Here is a 21175-nt window from a genome sequence, read left to right on the forward strand (position 1 = left end):
AGCTATAAACTTTCCTCTTATAACTGCATTCACAGCATCCAGGAGATTCTGATATGTTGTATCTTTATTCTCATTTTATTCTAAGAATTTTTACATTTCTTCCCTGATTTCTTTGCTGACCCATTCATTATTAAAAAGTGTATTGTTCAATCTCTGCGTACTAATATAGTTTCTGTAATTTTTCTTGCTTTCTAATTTTCTTCATTTCTAGTTTTATTCCATTATGATCTAATAAAATTCAAGGAGTTATACTGACTTTTCGCATTTGCTAAGATTTGCTTTGTAACCTAAAATATGATCCACAAGCAGCTAAGAAGATAGTATATTCACCTATTGTTGGATGAAATATTCTGTAGATGTCTGTTAAGTCCTTTTGATTTATAGCATGTTTTAGATCTGAAGTATTGTTGCTGATTTTATAACTGGATGACCTATCTACTGGTGAGAGAGGAGTATTGAAATCACCCAGTATAATTATATTGGGATCTATCTGAGACTTTATGTTTAGTAGTGTTTTTTATGTAGGTAGATGTACTGAAGTTTGGATCATGAATATTTGCTATCTTTATGTCTCCATGTTGTATCATTCCCTCTAGCAGTATGTTGTGACCTTCTTCGTCCTCTGTAACTCATTTTGGCTTGAAGTCTGTTTTGTTGGATATGAGAGTACATACTCCTGCTTTCCTTTGGGGTTCCATTTGCATAGAATATCATTTTTCATCTTTTCACTTGCAACCTGTGGGTGTTTTTCCTATGAGTTTGTCTCTTACAGACAACATATTGTTGGATCTTGTTTTTTAATCCACTCTACAGTACATATCTTTTAGTTATAGTATCAAGACCATTAACTTCAGTGTTATTATAGAGAGGTGTTTATTATTGCCTGCTACCTTGATTTATTTCTAATATTTTATTAAATCATAATTTTAATCTGCTTATATACTCTTTTAATTAGATTTATTCTTTTCCAAGCTGTCTTTGTTGTTATTATCTTATATTTCTGTATGTTGGATTTCTTTAAGTACTTTCTGCAATGCCGGCTTAGTAGTCATGAATTCCTTTAGTGTACACTCACACTGGAAGATTTTATTTCTTATTTGATTTTGAAGAATAGCTTTAATAGATATAGCAATCTTAGTTTGGAGTTACTGATTTTCAGTGCTTGAAATGTATCATTCCAAGTCCTCTTGAACTTTAGGGTTTATACTGAGAAATCTTGTATTATTTTGATTCTTTTTCCTCTAAATTTGACCTGTCATCTCTCTCCTATAGCCTTTAAAATCCTTTCTTTGATTTGTAGTATTGGCATTTTAATGATAATGTGTCATGGAGAGGTTCTTTTCTGATCTTGTCTGAGGTTTTAAATGCCTACAATTTTTAGATGTCCATCTTCTTCCTAAGGCTTGGAAAATTTTTGCTATTATTTCAATATTATTAACCTGTATTTCTACTTCTTTCTCAAAGTCTATGAGTCTTTAGTTTGGTCTCTCCATATTGACCCAGATATCTTGTCTATTCTGATCATAGTTTTCTTTCCTTTTTTTCTTTAATATTGTCTAAATGTTCAAGGCTGACCATCTTGCCTTCAAGCTCTGAAATTCTGCTTTATTTTGGTCTAATCTAATCTAGAAATTTTTTCAACTGAATTTTTCATTTGATTTATTGAATCTTTCATTTCCAGGACTTTTGTTTGCTTCTTTCTCAGGACCTCTATCTCTTTATTAAAATACTTTTTCACAGCCTATATTTTCTCCCTTAATTCATTCCTTAGATCTTGTTTAAAATCATTAATCATTTTCATAATCAATTTTTTGAATGCTTTGTTCAAGATTTCATCCATTTCAATCTGTAGTTTGGGGGGTTAAAAATTTTTGGAGACATCTTATGGGTTTATTTCTTTGTGTTTTAAAAAAATTTTTTTATATGTACATCCATTGTCATAGATTCCTATTTTTCTATTATGTAAGTGTCTTTTAGTGAGCAGTTACTTCTTTACAATCTACCCTGAGCTGGGAGTTTATATTATTTTCAAAACATCCAATTGGCATAATCAAGGTGCTAAGTTCAACACCCAGTACTACTTCAAGAGGATAAAGCAACAGCCAGTCATAATGATAACTTAATAGCATATATTTGAAAACTTATTACTAATCATCTCCACAACTCTACTAATCAATGAGGAAAGTGAATGAGAAATAATAAAGAATAGGCTAGAAGGTTAAGCATCAATGATAACATCCTTTATAGTAAGTTATGTTGGAAGCAGGCAAAAAAAAAAAGATAAAGGAAATAGAAAACAGAAAAAGGGGGGTGGGGAGGGAAGAGAGATAGAAGATAAAATGAGATGAGAAAGAAGGATAGAGGAGAATGAAAGGGAATGAAGATGAAAAAGAATAAATTATTGAGGAAGGATCCAATTAATTGACCAAAAAAAGTGTAAAATTAGAACTCTGAAAAAACACATGAGGGAAGACACTGAAAATTACTACATACAGGGCTGGGGTTGTAGCTCAGTGGTAGAGTGCTTGCCTAACATATGGGAGGCACTGGGTTCAATTCTCAGCACCACATATAAATAAATAAATAAATGTCAACAATTGAAATATATATTTAAAAAATTACTATCTATAGCAGCTAATGCAATCACAATATATTTTAAAAGTCAGTTTTCTTCTTGCTGAGACTTTTAAAATGAAGACATTTCTTTCCATAATTTTGAATATGAGGAGTGTATATGACACAATTATTATACTATTTATTTGTTCTGAGCTCTGACCCAAACCAGCCCAACTTGTTAGAGTAGTTTATAGGCTGAGCTCTGTCTCTTCGTTGGCTGACAGAAAGTATTGAGTGGTGGGGGTTTGATCATTTCAAAGCAGAATAAAGTTAATCAAAATATGTCATGCATACATATGAATATATCACCATGCATTGCAATTTTATATAAAATTATAATGCACCAATTAAAACATAAATAGAAGGAAGACCAATAGAATAAAGAAGAGAGGAAGGATAATTCTGGGGATTGAAATGGAGAAAACTATGTTATATGCATTTATGAATATGTCAAGATGAACCCCACTATTATGTATAATTATAATGCACTAAAAATAAAAATATAAATAAATAATTCTAAGAAATACCAAGAAATGAATTGATTAGGATATTTGTATTCTTTGAAGTGCTTGAAAATCAACTGCTGAGAGAATCTGTTGTAACATTAGTTTGTTACATTAATTGGTTTTGATTCTTATCATACAAAAATTAAAATGTGGGGAAATTATAAAATGTGGCTGAGAGTGTAAATTCAATTCCCAGTGTCACTCTTTCTGAGCTACATAACCATAGGTAAGTTGCCCAAACTCTCTGAGCCTCTGCTTATTTCATCCCTTAACTGAGCTAACAATAACCCCACAGAGCTAGGTGGGAATTAGATAAAGTTGTGCACCATAAAAGGCTTAGCTCAATGAATGGCGCCTAAAAGTTGCATATTGGCTCAGTTAGTGTCACCAGTTTATAATGCTACAAATGTTTGGAGTAACAATTTTAATTCACTTGATTTGCATTTTATGTGACATTTGGACACTGTTTGGATGGTAGCGGAGTATGTTGCTCATACAATCCCACCATTAAACACAAGAACTGCTTCTGTAAATCTGATCAGGACCCAATTTGATACCTATTGAAGGTGTGCAGCCTTCGGGCCAGCAGGTGCTCCAGTGCCAGCACCTTCCGCAGCAGCAGGCCACGCACGGCCGTCTCCTCACGGCTGGCTGGGCTGATGCGCTGCGCTGTCAGGCGCCACACGTGAATCTCGTGCTTCAGTTCTGCAGAGAAAGTAAGGCAAAATTGAGTTCCCCACAACCTGGGATGTCAGTGCTCACAACACACTCACCATGTTCAGGTTTCCCAGACTCAGCCCAAAACAGAAGCTTCTCAGCACATTAGTTACTATAATGAAACCAGGTGACAAAGCTGACTTTTTAAAATAACCATGGAAGTGAAGTAGAGCAATTTCAACTCTCTGGTGACAAATAAATTCCTGTCTTGAACAGACACATCAAACCTAATGCCCAGCAACCCTAACCTCTTCTTGCATGTCTCACTTTTAGCCAAAACCTATACATTGCTGTTCTGATTTGAATGTGGTTTGCCTCCTCCAAAACTCAGGCACCAGGCGATGCCTTCTGCCATGTGATGACGTGGCGAGAAGGCCTTCACCAGATGTCAGGTTGTGCTTCAGACTTCCCAGCCTCCTGGACAATAAGCGAACAACAACTCTCTGCCTTAGAGCTTGTCCAGTCTGTAGTATTCAGTAACAGTAACAGAAAATGAACAAAGCCAAGCGCCCACTCTTTGGCTGACTTCAGAAACAGGTCTAGTGAAAATCAGAAGCACAAGGGTTGTTCTTGGGCAGTGGCTTTCAGGGCCAGCAGGACATTTGGGAAGAGTCAGGAGTTGGGGAAAAGCCCTCACTCCCAACCAGTCCCTCACTGAGCTCAAGTCTGTTACCCAGGAAGGGGAGAAGTAGCCTGATGAAACACTGACATCAATAGAATGAGCAGAATTTTCACCCAAGACTGAATTCAGAAGCTTCTGAGAGAGAAGAGTAAAGAGAGATGATTCATTGCCTAAGATATGAAAGAACTTCATGAAAGCTTACCTCTATTTTACAATTTAAAATGCTATACAAAATTCTCAAAATAATCACTAAGAGAATAAGAAAAAGCCACTGTTTTCATTCACCACTCTGTCAATTTTCTGTCACTAAAACAAATAAGAAAAAGCCACTGTTTTCATTCACCACTCTGTCAATTTTCTGTCACTAAAACAAAATAGCTGAGATTAATAACTTAAAAGGAGAAAAGGTTTATTTTGACTCAAAGTTTAAGAGGTTTCAGTCCATAGTCAATTGGCACTGCTTTGGGGTACAGAGTGAAGCAGCACATCACAGCAGGAGTGTATGGTAGAGGAAGCTGCTCACCTCATGGCAGCCAGGAAGCAGACAGAGAGAGGAAGACGTGCAGATCCCAACATCCACTTCAAGGCCATGTCCCCAGGGACCTAACTCCCTCCAGGTAGTCCCACCTCCTAAAGGTTCCAGTCCGTCCCAATAGTGCCTCCCTAGGGACCATGTCTTCAACACAGGGACCTCAGGGGATAATTTCAGATCCAAACTACATTATGTGCAATGCACCATACAATATACGTCACAAGAATTAAATTAAAAGACCAAAGCCTTTTAAGCAGGGGCTGGAGCACCTGACAGCCTGCTCCAGGTGGAGGCAAGACACAGCAGTACAATCACTGTGAACTCAACCAATAAAGAAAACGATACCTTTTACGCCCCCTCTATTTGATACACAAGTGCTGATCACCTACCGTGTGGCAGACCTGCTGCACTGCTGAGAAAACAGAGACGTTTGTCAGAGAAACAGACTATAAATAAAGGCTGCCAAGACTCCATAGAGAGACCCAGGGAGAACAGGAGCACTGAGACAACATCAGCCAGCGCTCGGGTTTTGAGTTTCAGCCTTACAAAGATGCACCACAGCTTTCTAAACTAAAATGAACTTGGGTGTAATTCAAAGGCTTCTTCAGAGAAGCGGATCCATGCTTTCCCTCTGAAAAGCCTCACACCTCATCAAACCTCCTAGGAGGTTTTGATAACATAAAAAGATGGGGAAGAATAGGAGGAAGAGAAAGCAATGAATAGGAGGAAGAGAAAGCAATGAGCCTTCCTGAAACTTTGAACACGAAACTCCACATTGAGACAGGAAAGGAGAGACGGGGTTGTGGAATGGCTTCAGCATAAGTTCAGATGGGGCCTGGGTTTCATCTAATGCTCTGAACCTCATCAGATGAAAGGTATCATTAAAAACCCGCCCATAAACGTCAGAGACATTCCAGCCGCTCTTTAAAGTCATCACAGTGAAGGGTACTTTCTGAAGCCACTAATCAGCTTTGAAAAGCTTGCATGTCTACATGGTTCCACTCTGGAGGCAGCCCATGGATGCAGGCTGGGAGTTTCATCCATGTCTTTGTATTTGGAGAAGCAGAAACTGGGAGCCAGCGTTGCACTGGTGATGCTGGGCTTCTAGGTCCCCTGGGCTCTCTTATGCAGGTGTGTCCTCCAAAAGCAGCCTCAACCCCATCCATGCACACTCAGAGCCTACCTACTTTCCAACCCATCAAATCCAAAGCTCTACCGGCCCTATTCTGCTCAGCCCATCATCGATGTTCAGGTAGCACTTTTATTTTCTAACTGTGGAATTAAACAGGAATTCTGAAGTGATTTAGCTGAGAGAGATTCTGCGCAGGAGAAGGGAGCACACTGCATTCCGGGAGGCAGATATGCACAGTCTCTGATCTTGAGCACACAGGGTCCCAACAAGAGACACTTCCCTCATGTTTTACATGGGGTGGCAGCTCTGACCTCTTTGTAAGAATTTCCCCGGGGAAAAATGATCATATGAACTCTGAGGCTTATACCTACCAACGATCTCACTGGGCTCCTTGTTATAAAGCTTTTTGTTCCAGTACAGCAGTCTGAGGAGTGGGAATGAGACCAGAAGAACAAGGCAAATCCCAACAAACATGTGTGCCGTGAATCTGGCGAAGTCCAGGCCCTGGAAAGATAAAAGAGGAAATGGGTGGAAATGCCCTTTTCTCTGCACTGGTGGCAGCTCCCCACATCAGGATCCGTGGAGGGTCAAGACCAGAGATTGTAGGGGACATCAGGACCTCTGGGAACCTTAGGTAGAGGGTCCTGAAGCCCAGCACAAAAAACAAGGAAAAATACAGATGCTTCACCATGAGTTTGAAACAGTCAAGGTTTTTTTCTTTCATGTTGAACTAATAATTCTTACATGTAAAAAAAAACCATCTTAGGAGGAAAGAAAAACAAGCTAACATATCTAATTCCAACCTTAGCTTCCAGTTTCAGGTGTAAAAAGACTGAATGTGAGTAAACATTAAACAATGTGACTAACAGTATTCACCATTTTAAAGGTACATTGGGTTTTTAAAGCATCTCACTAAAGTTCTTGCCATTGATTTGAAGGAGAGAGTCCTCAGGCCTGGAAAGCACAGTCTTTCCTCCCCGGTCAGCATCAGAGGCTGCCCAGAGTCCTGGGCAAGTGCCCTCTGCTTCCTCTGCCTGCCTGTGGGGTATGCACTGTGGTCAGATGTTGACCATGACCTTGAACTTTGTGTTTATCTACAGCATTCATACTCCAGATATCTGCTTGAAAATAATACTTTAAGGTACTCATGAAAATGTTCTAATTTCCTCTAAAATCAGAAGTAAAAAAAAAAAAATGAACTTTTGGGTCAGAGAAACTTATTTAAAACACAATATTAAGATAGTTATCTTTATGCCCAACTGGGTCATGAAATGTAATTGTTAATACTGTTTCATGGAAATGGCCCAGGAAAACATAGATCTTTGTACCCCCTTGTAATTCTGGGTCTGTTTGGAATATAATAACTATGAAGTTTTGCTGCTTTAGAAATGGTGGGGCATTTAAAGAAAAACTGGGTAGATAAATGAAAAAAAAAAACAAAACCCAAGGACTAAAGAGGTCCAAGGAATACATCCAGAGCAAAATTACACAGCACTGACTGGAGGTATTTGATTGCTACTAGAGTTGTGGAATGGGTGAATTTATCAAGCAATACAAAATAGAAAAAAATTCAAACTGATATTTTTAAGAAGTAATACAAGCAAAAGCAATGTACAATGGGATGCAAATGTTTTCACTAAGCTTATAAGGTGCATGTATCTGGGCCCCCTGATGCTATTGCAGATCTCTATAATTTCCTAGACATTTCTCTTTAATGTTCCCAGTAACAAAACCGTCCCCTGTCACACTACATCAATATGGTGCTTAACTGCAGCCCTTTCTTCTTGCATGGTACTGCTTCTGCTTCTATATTATTCTGTATGGTTTTGTTTGGGGCTCCACTCAGCCATTTTCTTTGCAGTTTTCCACAAATCCTCATTTAACGGATTAGTGGTTAAATATTGAAGCATGTGAAACAACCAATAGAGGACCCCATGGAAAACAGAGTAGAATATGCCTTGCTTTATAAGCTATATAAAATTATGAGGATGTAGTTAAAGGATTCCCAGTCAAACAATACTGTTTCCTAGGCACTATGCTATCCGGTTAGCTCTGTGACTGACTAGTCAAGAGTCCACTGGGTCGTAAGGGATGGTTCAAGCCAAAGTGGTTTCTTGAATTATTCCAAGGTAAAAACTCAGTGCAAACTATTCTAAGTGAAAAGCTTATAAATTGTTAAGCTGAATCTACTGAGTGTGTTAGTAAAATACACACAGTGCATTTTAAAAACAGAATCCAGTCTGGATGCCCAGGACAGAGGAGTTCTCAGGGCTGGAGAACACAGTAAGGAGAGAACACACATACTATAGGAATGAATATGGTGACAGACAGGAGAGATTGGTGTGATCCTACTGTATGCAAGGAACCAGCAGTGCATGTGGCAGAGGGGTCCTGACACCCATGGATCTGAAGGAGGTCAGAGGACTTCTGGAAGAGTGAAGGTGGGTGAGCCCAGCATGCAGGAAACAGCAAGCCACAGAAGTGATGAACTGGCCCAGGAGGGGAAAACATCAAATAAGAGTCCAGAGGCCATAGGTACTCAAGAGTGGTATGAGAATAAAATGCTCATTCAGGAGACTAAGAAATGGCCAAAGAGGCAGAGCCAGCAGAGTGACACTGAAAGTTGTCACACAGTGGATTGGAGGAAAGCACTACCAGAAGCAGCTAAAGGACACAATTTTCTGAAGTCATGAATTTGAGACTCTTCTTTTTTAAAAAAATTATTTATTTTTTAGTTATACGTGGACACAATATCTTTATTTTAATGTGGTGCTAAAGATCAAACACAGTGTCTCACACATGGTAATCGAGCACTCTGCTACTGAGCCACAAACCCAGCTTGGTTTATTCCTTTTTTATTATTTATATATGACAGTGGAATGCATGACAATTCTTATTACACATATAGAGCACAGCTTTTCATATCTCTGGTTGTATACAAAGTATATTCACATCAATCCGTGTCTTCCTACGTGTATGTTGGATAATAATGATCATCACATTCACCATCATTTATAACCCTATGACCCTGACCTTCCCCTCCAACCCCTCTGCCCTATCTAGAGTCTGTCTATTCCTCCCATGTGCCTCTCCCTATCCCACTATGAATCAGTCTCCCTATATCAAAGAAAATATTCAGCATTTAGTTTTGGGGGATTGGCTAAATTCACTTAGAATTATCTTCTCTAACTCCATCCATTTACCTGCAAATGCCATGATTTTATTCTATTCTGTTGCTGAGTAATATTCCATTGTGTATATAGGCCACATACTTTTTATCCATTCATCTATTGAAGGGCATCTAGGTTGGTTCCACAGTTTAGCTATTGTGAATTGTGCTGCTATAAACATTGATGTGGCTGTGTCCCTGTAGTATGCTGTTTTTAAGTCCTTTGGGTATAGACCAAGGAGAGGAATAGCTGGATCAAATGGTGGTTCCATTCCCAGCTTTCCAAGGAATCTCCATACTGCTTTCCATATTGGCTGCACCAATTTGCAGTCCTATCAACAGTGTATCAGTGTTTTTCCCTGCATCCTCACCAAAACTTATTGTTGTTTGTCTTCAAAATAGTCTCCATTCTAACTGAAGTGAGATGAAATCCTAGAGAGGTTTTGATTTGCATTTCTGTAATTGTCAGTGATGATAAACATTTGGTCATATATTTGTTGATTAATTGTATATATTCTTCTGAGAAGTATCTGTTCAGGTCCTTGACCCATTTATTGATTGGGTTATTTGGGTTTTTTTGGTGCTTAGCTTTTTGAGTTCTTTATATACCCTAGAGATTAATGCTCTATCTGATGTGTGAGAGGTAAAGATTTGTTCACAAGATGTAGGCTCTCTATTCACCTCACATATTGTTTCTTTTGCTGAAAAGAAAGCTTTTTAGTTTGAGTCCATCCCATTTATTGATTCTTTGTTGGGGTTTTTAGCTTCTTCTATCCACTCTGTCCTGCAGAGAGGCTTAGGAGAGCATGCCCCAACCTGATCAAGAAAGGTGAGGGTCGGCCGGCCGCCCACCCAGCCCTCCCCACCAGAGGACAATCAGAAGCGCCAGGGAGACCAATCAAAGCAGTATCTCATTTATTGAGGAAGCACACACAACTCATATAAGGAGTAAAAGCCAATCATTTTAAAACATGGAAAAGCGGGAACCAATCAACATAAAGGTCAAGTCAGCAGGAGAAATTCACATGTATACCCATACCATAATTTCCAATGAAGAGCACGAGCTGTGCACAAGCATGAAAGAGAAGTAAGCCAATCAGGGAGGTTTCAAAACAACTTCAGTGTCCTCCTATTGGCATTTAGCCAGGCGCCAAGTTAGTTTTCAGCCCCACAATTCTTGATCTTAATCCTTGCTCCATAGGAGTCTTATTAAGAAAGTTGGGGCCTAATCCCACATGATAGAGATTAGGGCCTACTTTTTCTCCTAATAGACACAGGGTCTCTGGTTTTATTCCTAAATCCTTGATCCATTTTGAGTTGAGTTTTGTGCATGGTGAGAGATGGGGTTTAATTTCGTTTTGTTGCATATGGATTTCCAGTTTTTCCAGCACCATTTGTTGAAGAGACTATCTTTTTTCCAGTGCATGTTTTGGCACTTTGTCAAACATAAGATAATTGTAATTTCGTGGATTAGTCTCTGTGTCCTCTATTCTGTACCATTGGTCTACCAGTCTGTTTTGATGCCAATACCATGCTATTTTTGTTACTGTTCCTCTGTAGTAGTTTAAGGTCTGATATTGTGATGCCACCTGCTTCCCTCTTCCTGCTAAGGATTGCTTTGGCTATTCTGAGTCTCTTATTTTTCCAGATGAATTTCATGATTGCTTTTTCTATTTCTGTGAGGAATGTCATTGGGATTTTGATAAGAATTGCATTAAATCTATATAGTGCTTTGGGAAGTATGATCATTTTTTATAATATTAATTATGCCTATCCAAGAGCAAGGTAGATCTTTCCATCTTCTAAGGTCTTCTTTGACTTCTTTCTTTAGGGTTCTGTAATTTTCATTATATAGATCTTTCACCTCTTTTGTTGATTCCCAAGTATTTTATTTTTTTTTTAGGCTATTGAAAATGGGGTAGTTTTCCTGTTTCCATTTCTGAGGATTTATCATTGATATACAGAAATGCCTTTGATTTTATATCCTGCTACTTTGCTTAATTCATTTTCTAGTTCTAGAAGTTTTCTGATGGAATCTTTAGGATCTTATAGGTATAGAATCATATCATTAGCAAATAGTGCCAATTTGAGTTATTCTTTTCCTATGTGTATCCTTTTAATTTCCTTCATCCGTCTAATTGCTCTGGCCAGTGTTTCAAGAACTATGTTAAATAGAAGTGGTGAAAGAGGGCATCCCTGTCTTGTTCTGATTTTTAAAGGGAACGCCTTCAATTTTTCTCCATTTAGAATGATGTTGGCTGTTGGGAGCCACAGCCAGGTCGGGATGGCATTTTGCCAGAAGGAGCAGTTGAGAAGTAACGCCAGCGAGCCATTAAGATGATGATAATTAAGTTAAGCTGTGTATAATTATTAACATAATGACTGATTGCTGTAACTGGATGATGCTAAATTGAAACAAGCTGTGTATTCAGTTGTATATGTGGACCTCTGCTGTCCGGCAGTGGGGCAGCTCCTGCTACCTCGGGTGCCTGCTACTTTTGAGTTCTCGCAGAGTTTCTGTTGAGTTCCCGTTGGTTCTCTTGGAGTTTCCGTAGAGTTCTGGAGAGTTCCCGTGGGGTTCTGGCAATAAAGGAGTTCCTGTTTGAACCTACAAGTCGCTCGTGACCCCGGTTATTTGTGGCCAGCCAGACTGCGGCAGTAGGCCTGGGGCTTCGCATTGGTAGCCTTTATGATGTTGAGATATATTCCTGTTATCCCTAATTTTTCTAGTGTTTTGAACATAAAGTAGTACTGTATTTTGTCAAATGCTTTTTCTGCATCTATTGAGATGATCACATGATTCCTATCTTTAAATCTACTGATGTGATGAATTACATTTATTGGTTTTCGTAAGTTGAACCAAACTTGCATCCCTGGGATGAATCCCACTTGATCATGGTGTATGATCTTTTTTATATGTTTTTGTATTTGATTTGCCAGAATTTTATTGAAGATTTTTGCATCTATGTTGATTAGAAATATTGGTCTGAAGTTTTCTTTTTTTTGATGTGTCTTTCCCCGGTTTTAGAATCAGGTGATATTGGCCTCATAGAATGAGATTGAAAGTGCTGCCTCTATTTCTATTTCCTGAAATAAATTAAAGAGTATTTGTATTAGTTCTTCTTTAAAGGTCTTGTAGAACTCGGCTGTATATCCATCCAGTCCTGGGCTTTTCTTGGTTGGTAGACTTTTGATGCTGTCTGTTATTTTGTCACTTGAAATTGATCTGTTTAAATTATGTATATCATCCTGATTTAATTTGGGCAAATTATATGACTCTAGAAATTTATTGATGCCTTCAATATTTTCTATTTGAATGGAGTACAAGTTTTCAAAATAATTTCTAATTATTTTCTGTGTTTCGGTAGTATCTGTTGTGATGTTGCCTTTTTCATCATGTATGTTAGTGATTTTAGTTTTCTCTCTCCTTTTCTTTGTTAGCATGGCTAAAGGTCTGACAGTTTTATTTATTTTTTCAAAGAACCAACTTTTTGTTCTATAATTTTTTCAGTTTTTTCTTTTGTTTCAATTTCATTGATTTCAGCACTGATTTTAATTATTTCCTGTCTTCTGCTGCTTTTGGTGTTGATTTGTTCTTCTTTTTCTAGGGCTTTGAGATGTAGTGTTAAGTCATATATTTGTTGACTTTTTCTTCTTTTAAGGAATGAACTCCATGCAATGAACTTTCCTCTTAGAACTGTTTTCATAGTGTCCCAGAGATTTTGATATTTTGTATCTGTGTTCTCATTAACCTTTAAAAATTTTTAAATCTCTTCCCTAATGTCTTCTGCAACCCATTGTTCATTAAATAGCACATTATTTAGTCTCCAGGTGTTGGAGTGGATTTTATTTCTTATTTTATCATTGATTTCTAATTTCATTCTACTATGATCTGATAGAATGCAGGGTAGTATCTCTACTTTTTTATATTTGCTAAGAGTTGCTTTGTGTCATAGTATATGATCTATTTTAGAGAATGATCCTGTGCTGCTGAGAAGAAAGTGTATTCTCTCATTGAAGGATGAAATATTCTATATATGTCAGTTAGGTCTAAGTTATTGATTGTTTTATTGAGTTCTATAATTTCTTTGTTCAGCTTTTGTTTGGAAAATCTATCTAGTGATGAAAGAGTTGTGTTAAAGTCACCCAAAATTATCATGTTGTGGCCTATTTGACTCTCGAACTTGAGAAGAGTTTGTTTGATGAATGTAGATGCTCCATTGTTTGGAGCATATATATTTATGATTGTTAAGTCTTGTTGGTGTATGGTTCCCTTGAGCAGTATGTAGTGTCCTTCTTTATCCTTTTTGATTGACTTTAGTTTGAAGTCTCTTAGAGGCAGCATGTTGTTGGGTCTTTTATTTTGATCCAATCTGCTAGTCTATGTCTTTTGATTGGTGAGTTTAAGCCATTAACATTCAGGGTTATTATTGAGACATGATTTGTATTTTCAGCCATTTTTGTTTATTTTTAATATTTATGTGACTTGGTTTCTCTTCTGATTAAATTTTCCTTTAGTGTAATCCCTCCTTCTGCTGATTTTCATCATTGTTTTTCATTTCCTCTTCTTGGAATATTTTGCTGAGGATGTTCTGTAGTGTAGGCTTTCTAGTTGTAAATTCTTTTAACTTTTGTTTATCATGGAAGATTTTTGTTTCATCATCAAATCTAAAGCTTAGTTTTGCTGGATATAAGATTCTTGGTTGGCATTCATTTTCTTTCAGAGCTTGGTATATGTTGTTCCATGATCTCCTGACTTTGAGGGTCTGGGTTGAAAAATCTGCTGAGATACGAATTGGGCTCCCCCATATGTGATCTGATTCCTCTTTATTGCAGCTTTTAAGATTCTATCCTCATTCTGTATGCTAGGTATTTTCATTATAATGTGCCTTGGTGTAGATCTGTTGTAATTTTGTACATTTGGTGTCCTGTAAACCTCTTGTATTTGTATTTTCATTCTTCATGAAATGAAAATTTTCCAATTTTCTGATATTATCTCATTGAAGAGACTGTGCATCCCTTTGGTTTGAAACTCTGCGCCTTCTTTTATCCTAATAACTTTATATTTGGTCTTTTGATGCTGTCCCATAATTCTTGGATGTTCTGTTCATGGTTTCTAACTTTCTTCACTGTGTGATCAACTTTATTTTCCAGATTGTTTACTTTGTCTTCATTATCTGACACTCTTTCTTCCAAGTGATCTAGTCTGTTGGTTATGCTTTCTATTGAGTTTTTTATTTGATTTATTGTATCTTTCATTTCAAGTATTTCTTACTGTTTTTATTTTCAGAGTCTCTCTCTCTTGAAGTTATATTTTGCTACCTGAATTTGCTCTCTTATCTCATTGTTGGAGTGATTGATTTTTGCCTGTATTTGCTCATTTAGGTCATTCTTTAATTCACAGATCATTTTAATATGAACCTTCTGAACTCCTTCTCTGACATTTCATCAACTTCGCTGTCCATGGGTTCTGTCATTATAGTGTCCTGCTTTGTTTGGGGCACTTTCCTCCCTTGTTTTTTCATGTTGTCTGTGTGTCTTCCTTTCTTGCAGTGTGGATCTGAGATATTACAGTTTCTTCCCTATATTCTTGTAGTACAGCAGATTGTCTGTACCTCACCTTGATGTTGGGCTTCCAGAACCTGCTGGTATCCCTCAATGAATGCTACTGCATCCTGGATCTGGGTCCTGCACAGTTAGTGTGGGTGGATCTGGGCTCTGGGCTTGACCTCCCTCAGTGGTCTGCTGGTTGGAAGGGGTGGTCCTGCTCCAGAGGCTAGGCTCTGGTGGGTGTCTGCCCCACCTGGGGTGGGGCAGGCGAGGCCTACTGAGAGTCTGGGTCCCACGCAGGCTGGTGCAGGCAGTTTGGGCTCATCTTTTTTTATTTAAGTGTCTCAGAGTATAAATTTCCCTTTAGAGATTGCATTAGAGCAGAGACCACTAAATCACCATTTGCAGGCTGGATACAGCCACGTCCCTTCTTCTATGCGTTGTCTGTGGCTGCTCTCATGCCATATTGGCAGAACTGAGTAATTTCAACAGTCATCATATGGCCCAAATGCCTATAATATTAACTGTATGGCCTTTTAAGTAAAAGTTGCTGACTCCTCCTTTCAAGAAACTTCAAATTTTTATGTGTGCCGTTTCTACTATAATTCAGTTCGAATTTGCTCTAGACTGAATTGTGTTCCCCTGTCAAATTCTTATGCTGAGGCCCTAATTCTCAGTGTAATGCTATTTGCAGACAGAGTCTTTCTGAGGTGATTTGGTTGAGATAAGTTCATGAGGCTGGGGCCCACAGGCTGGTGCCCTTACAAGAGACACCACAGAGCTAGCTTGTGCTGTCTTTCTCCCTGTCTCTCTTCCTCTCATTTTCCCTCTCCCTCTCCCTCTTTTGTTTTCCCCATCCTTTAAAGATTAGAACTATATATATGTGTTAGGTACTTAAAGTTTTTCAAGAACACTTTTCATTTTTTCATTGCTATCTTTACAGTCTTTTTCATTTTGGATCTGTGTCTTCAGGTTCACTAATCTTTTCCTCTGCTATGCTGCCATTAATCCCAACAAGTATATTTCTATTACAGATATTTTAAGTTTTCTCTCTAGAAGCTTGATTTTGGCATTTTAAAACATGTCTTTAATGTTTCCACTTGATGGACATCTGTAATGCATGTATCATAATTTTTATTTTTAATGTCCTTTTTACACATTCTCATACCTGTGTCTACTCAAGGTTGACTTCAACGGTTCACATTCTTCTTATCATACGTCATATTTTCTTGCGTCTTTACATGCCTGGTAATCCTTGATCATATGCCACATATCGTGATTTTGCTCTATACACTGTTGAATGTTTTTGTATCCTTCAAATATCTTTGAGGTCTGTTCTGGAGTCTGTTAAACTATATAGAAAGCTTGATTCTTTCAGGTCTTGATTTTAAGATTTATTAGGTGGAATCAGAGCCATATCCAGCCATCTTCACTCCCCACAAGGAGTAATTCCAGAGGCAAGACCCTACTGAGTAGCCTACAATGTGCCCTATGAATTTCAAGGTTCCAGCCTGCCTGGCAGGAATAGAGACTATTCCTGTCCCTGTCATGTCGAGGACTCTTACCTCTAATCTTCTGGGTTGTGCTTCCCCTGACAATAGGTGGTTTCCTCACATACATGGACTGGAATGAACACTACTGCATTCTCAAGGGAGACTCTCTGAAGGTCTCTGTGGTTCTCTCTCTAAGCAGCTCTGTCCTCTCTGGTCCTTTGTCTTGCAAATTCCAGCTGCCTTGGACTCCCCAGACTGTCAGTTCCACCTTATTAACTCAGGGAGCTGAGTGAGCTCCATGTGGTTCCTCCCTCTCCGCAACACACCCTGAAAATTCTCAGGCAGTGAGCCAGAGGAATCATAGAGTTAATCTCATTTCCCATATCATGGGGATTGCTGTCCATTTTTGGTCCAGTGTTCAGTGTCTTCATTACTATTGCTCCTGGTATGCTGTTTGGTTTTGGTTTGGATTTTTGTTCATTTGTTGGTTTGGTTGGTTTGGTTGGTTGGTTGGTTGTCCCAGGCAAGAAAGGAAATCCAGTCCCTATTACTCCATCTTGGCCAGAGCAGAAGCTATGTTATTTATTCAAAACATCCACATGCAAGTATTCTAGAAGATTAATTGCATCGAAATACTAAGATAATTTGTCTCTGAGTGGCAGAATTATGACAGCTTTTATTTGTGTATGCATGAGTACATGTGTGTTTGTCATTTCTATTTTGTACAAAAAACATATTATTGTAGAATAAAAAATAAACAAATACTCTTTCTGAAGATAGTTCTTTCCCATGTGTATTCCCAGGCCCATCCTGGCTGATAGTTGTCCCTAGAATAGATGACAAGGCTCTGTTACCTTCTGATATATTCCAAGATGATATGTTCATGTTCACATGACAACTCAGTTCACACTCAGGACTGGTGTGTGTGCTTCCAGGAAGCTCCCCCAGGGCAACCAGGATTACAGACTTTCACCACAGCATCCAAGTTATACCCAGAATCTCTATATCATGGGGGGGGGGTCTTCAATGTGGCCATCAATACCTTAGAGCCATGAATTCTTAGCAGTTTAAATACATTTAAGGAAGATGGTACACACACACACACACACATACTGATGCACTTCACAGGAATACATACACACAACATCATCTACAGTAAATCATTACCAAATGTGGAAGCATTTTACTGATACCTCCGAGAAGGAAAATCCAGAAAATTCTAATGATGAAAAAATAATAAGTGAAAATTAATGATAAAGTTTTAATTTTAACTCTTTAAGATATATAAAGTTATACCTGTTCTCTTTAAAATAAATGGTTTTTATTTTAGTGTTCAAAGAAAATATTTATTAGTAATTATAGGATCAAAAGACTAGTAGTTTGAAAGACTGTGTCCTAAGAAGTTTCTATCTGGCTTGAGTCAGTGAGCATCAAGACAATGGTTTTCCTTCCTTGAGTCCCTCTACTCAGATGGCCTCTCCCTCCCTAGCTAGTGGAGGGATGCAGTCTGGACCTAGAGAAGAAAGGATGGCCCTGATGGGGGCTTTGGTCAGAGTTGTACCTTATACGTCAACTGTTTTATCCACACCAGGACTCCAGTGGGCTGAAGGTGGGACAAGGTGCTGTTACCCAGCAGCATGCCCACACCACTCTGCCCAAGTAGAGGCAACACATGTGCCTAGTATCTTGTGGTGGGGTCTCAGCCTTTCATGAGGGCTCTGTGGATTGAGTGGCAGGTAGGAACTTAGCTGAAGTGAAATGATTATTGCTTTATGATTACTTGGTGATGACAGTTCAGGAAAGGTGATGGTCATGATTGGGAGACTTGAATTGTTACTGGATATGAGAATGGCTTCACTGCTCTTAACTTGTTCAAACTGGGATAGGCTCTAAGAACTTAAACTGAAAATATCTGTTTAAGTCCCCTCTCCACTACTTTTTCTCCAAAAGCCTTGATTTATGTAGACAGAACTGTGTGGTTTGGGGCATGTTGGACTGACACTTGGCTCTGTGGGAAATACTTGCATGTGGCACTGGGCTTGGTGAGTGAAGCTTTCTGAGCTTCCTGCTCTCTCCTCCGTCATCTGTCCCACCCAGCACTGTGTAGGGATTCTCTAGCATGGCTCTGGGTTTTGTTCCCTGTGCAAAGCCTTCAGTGCTTTTGCACCACCCTCACCCCCAACTTGACCCGCCAGAACAAGGAATCTTTTCTCCTTTGAGAACACATTCTCACAGATGACTTCTCACAAATATCCTCTTGCCAGTCAAACTGGATTTTTTTCTTCCTGACTCTGTCTTCTCTAACTCTCCTGCTCCTCTCCCCAACTCCAGACCCCACTTCTGAGGTTCTGTAGGCACCATCTTCATGGACTCTTCCTCTGCTTGCCTCACCCCATGTGAAGTGCCCTGTGTGTTCAAACAGACCTTTCTCCTGCTTGAACTCTGACTGGTGTGATCTCCCTAAAATCAGGGACTGTCATCACAGGCTGCTCAGGTGCTTACAGGCTGGTAGGGGAAGAAACAGAGAAAACCAACCAGTAAAACCCAAGAGAACTGACATAAAGAAATTGTTCCAGGCATTTGAACTAAGCTGACTTACGACACCCGTGCTGAAGTCTATAACTGAACTGTTAAGTCTCCTTTTCTCTATAAAGCATCTCTACTGTGGGTCATTTAGGCAGGATGAAAAGATTATTTCTGCAGTGTCTGAGGAGCCATGGCAGCAGGCCTTAGTAAAAAGGTGATTTAGGGAAAAGTAATACAAATGAACTAGAGACTTCTAATAATGCCATTCATTGTTGTATTTCTGTAGCAGAATTATTTTTTCTATGTGAAAATTCCAAAATTCTTACTTCCCTATTTGAGAGGTTGGTTCAGCAGAATGTGTGTGTGTGTGTGTGTGTGTGTGTGTGTACATAGTGTACATATGTGTGTGAATTATATATTTATTAGATTATTTTGAAAGATAATTATTTGTTATGGGGATATATGTTAGGTACAACCAAACTAGATATTTCCAGTTAAGAACATAGGATTCCTGAAACTCAGGCCTTAATTAGTAGGTTGGAAGATAAGACCAACTGAGGTGTTAAGTAATGTATATTTCTGTTGCCTCTGTTATTTCTGTCTTGCGTTCAGGTCTCATTCTTTCATGATTTTTTAAATCTTGTGCCTAAAAGTCCATTTTGCTTAATTGTGAAATAGGCATGCATGTTACATTTATGTAAAATATTTGCTGTGTAGAGGATTTTTTGTTTATTCTATTAAAAGTTTACTATATTTAAATAAAAACTGAAGGTCAGAAATATATATATATATATATATATATATATATATATATATATATACAGCTGACTATATATAAGACTAGGCATGGAACACCATATGACCCAGCTATACCACTCTTTGGTATTTATCCTTGAGAATTAAAGCCATCATACTATAATGATACATACATACCCACATTTATAGCAACACAATTCACAATAGCCCAACTATGGAACTGGTGTCCATCAACAGATGAATAGATGTAGGTAATGTGGTATACATACACATTAGAGTTGTATTTAGCTATAAAGAGAATTGTATTTAGCTATAATTTTTATTTATGTCACTTTCAGGAAAATGGATGGAACTTGAAAACATTATGTTAAGTAAAATAAGTAGAACTTAGAAGGTCAGGAGTCATATGTCTTCTCTCATATGTGGAAGCTACAGAGGAAAAAGGACAAGAAAAGCGGGGAGGGTCTCATGAAAATCAGAGAGATCAACAGAGTAGGGGAAAGGGGTCATGGGGTGGGAGGAGAGGAGGGGAAGGGGAAATATAATTGGGAATGATATTGGCCGAATTATATTCTTACATTGTGTGCATGTATGAATATGTAATAACAAATCCAACTATTTAGTACAACTGTAATGCACCAATTAAAAATGTGGAAAAAATATCTATAGGGGTTTTCAAAGAACTTCTAAGGCCTTCACGTTCTGACCCTTAAAAAAAGTTTAAGTTCTTCAATAAATATATCTACCTCAGTTGAGAAGGAAATCACATATCTCCTGTAAAAGATGACAGGCCATTTTGTTCTTAATACTAGTTAAACCTTCATTCCTATTGATGTAATTAATACAACATATTATGACTATGTTATCCAATCATTTCTTCAAAACCTTAGGAGATCGAGAATGAAGGCAATTCATCTCTGTCTCCTTACGTCCCACCCACAAGACATCTAAAAGCATTTACTATAAAGAGGTAATACAGAGGATCTTGATTTCTAATAAAAGTTAATAAAGGTTTCTAAAACACTGGGCAGAGGGCTAAGTGAGTTTAGTTCTGCATTTATTGAAAGTAACCCTAATATACTGGTACATACCATCTTCCTCAATTCTTGGTTGGAAACAATAATGACATTTGGTGGGTCCCCAATGGCAGTGGCAGCTCCTCCAATGTTTGTGAAGATCACCTCTGCAATCAGGACTTGCCTTGGATCAAGGTTGAGCACCTCACATAATCTATCATAAATGGAGGAAAATGAAGTTAGTCCCACTATTTACATCATAAAGGACCCATGTGCAGCCCATATATATTTAAAGTACTGGCTTAAACCTAGAAAGCACACACATTTATGAGAGGGCAGTGTTGGAGTGGGGGAGACAACTACAATAACACCCTTGGGATGCAGTGACTCTGAAAATGACATTTCCTCTGAATTAACCCAGCGTCCTCTGAACCGTCAGTGTCATGATGTAACCCTTCTCCACCCCCATAAGTCTAGATGGAGCACAGTCCCCTGTGTGCAAGCTCCCAGTGAAAGGCAGGGCCTGGCACAGGCAGATGG

The 21175-nt window shown here is 38.4% G+C and overlaps 1 protein-coding gene across 2 annotated transcripts in view; it reads right to left on the reverse strand.

The window, feature by feature from the left end:
* Oca2 (OCA2 melanosomal transmembrane protein) overlaps window positions 1–21175 on the reverse strand; it is a 338081-nt gene that overhangs the window by 188148 nt on the left and 128758 nt on the right. For both annotated transcript variants that reach the window (XM_005316964.4, XM_078049109.1), the window contains exons 14-16: window positions 20711–20849; window positions 6497–6629; window positions 3680–3827 (exon numbers count right to left, since the gene is read on the reverse strand). In XM_005316964.4, coding sequence (XP_005317021.2) covers window positions 3680–3827; window positions 6497–6629; window positions 20711–20849 — 420 coding nt within the window. The remainder of the gene's footprint in view (window positions 1–3679; window positions 3828–6496; window positions 6630–20710; window positions 20850–21175) is intronic.

This window comes from Ictidomys tridecemlineatus, chromosome 5, assembly GCF_052094955.1.
Source record: "Ictidomys tridecemlineatus isolate mIctTri1 chromosome 5, mIctTri1.hap1, whole genome shotgun sequence".
NCBI classification, from domain to species: Eukaryota; Metazoa; Chordata; class Mammalia; order Rodentia; family Sciuridae; genus Ictidomys; species Ictidomys tridecemlineatus.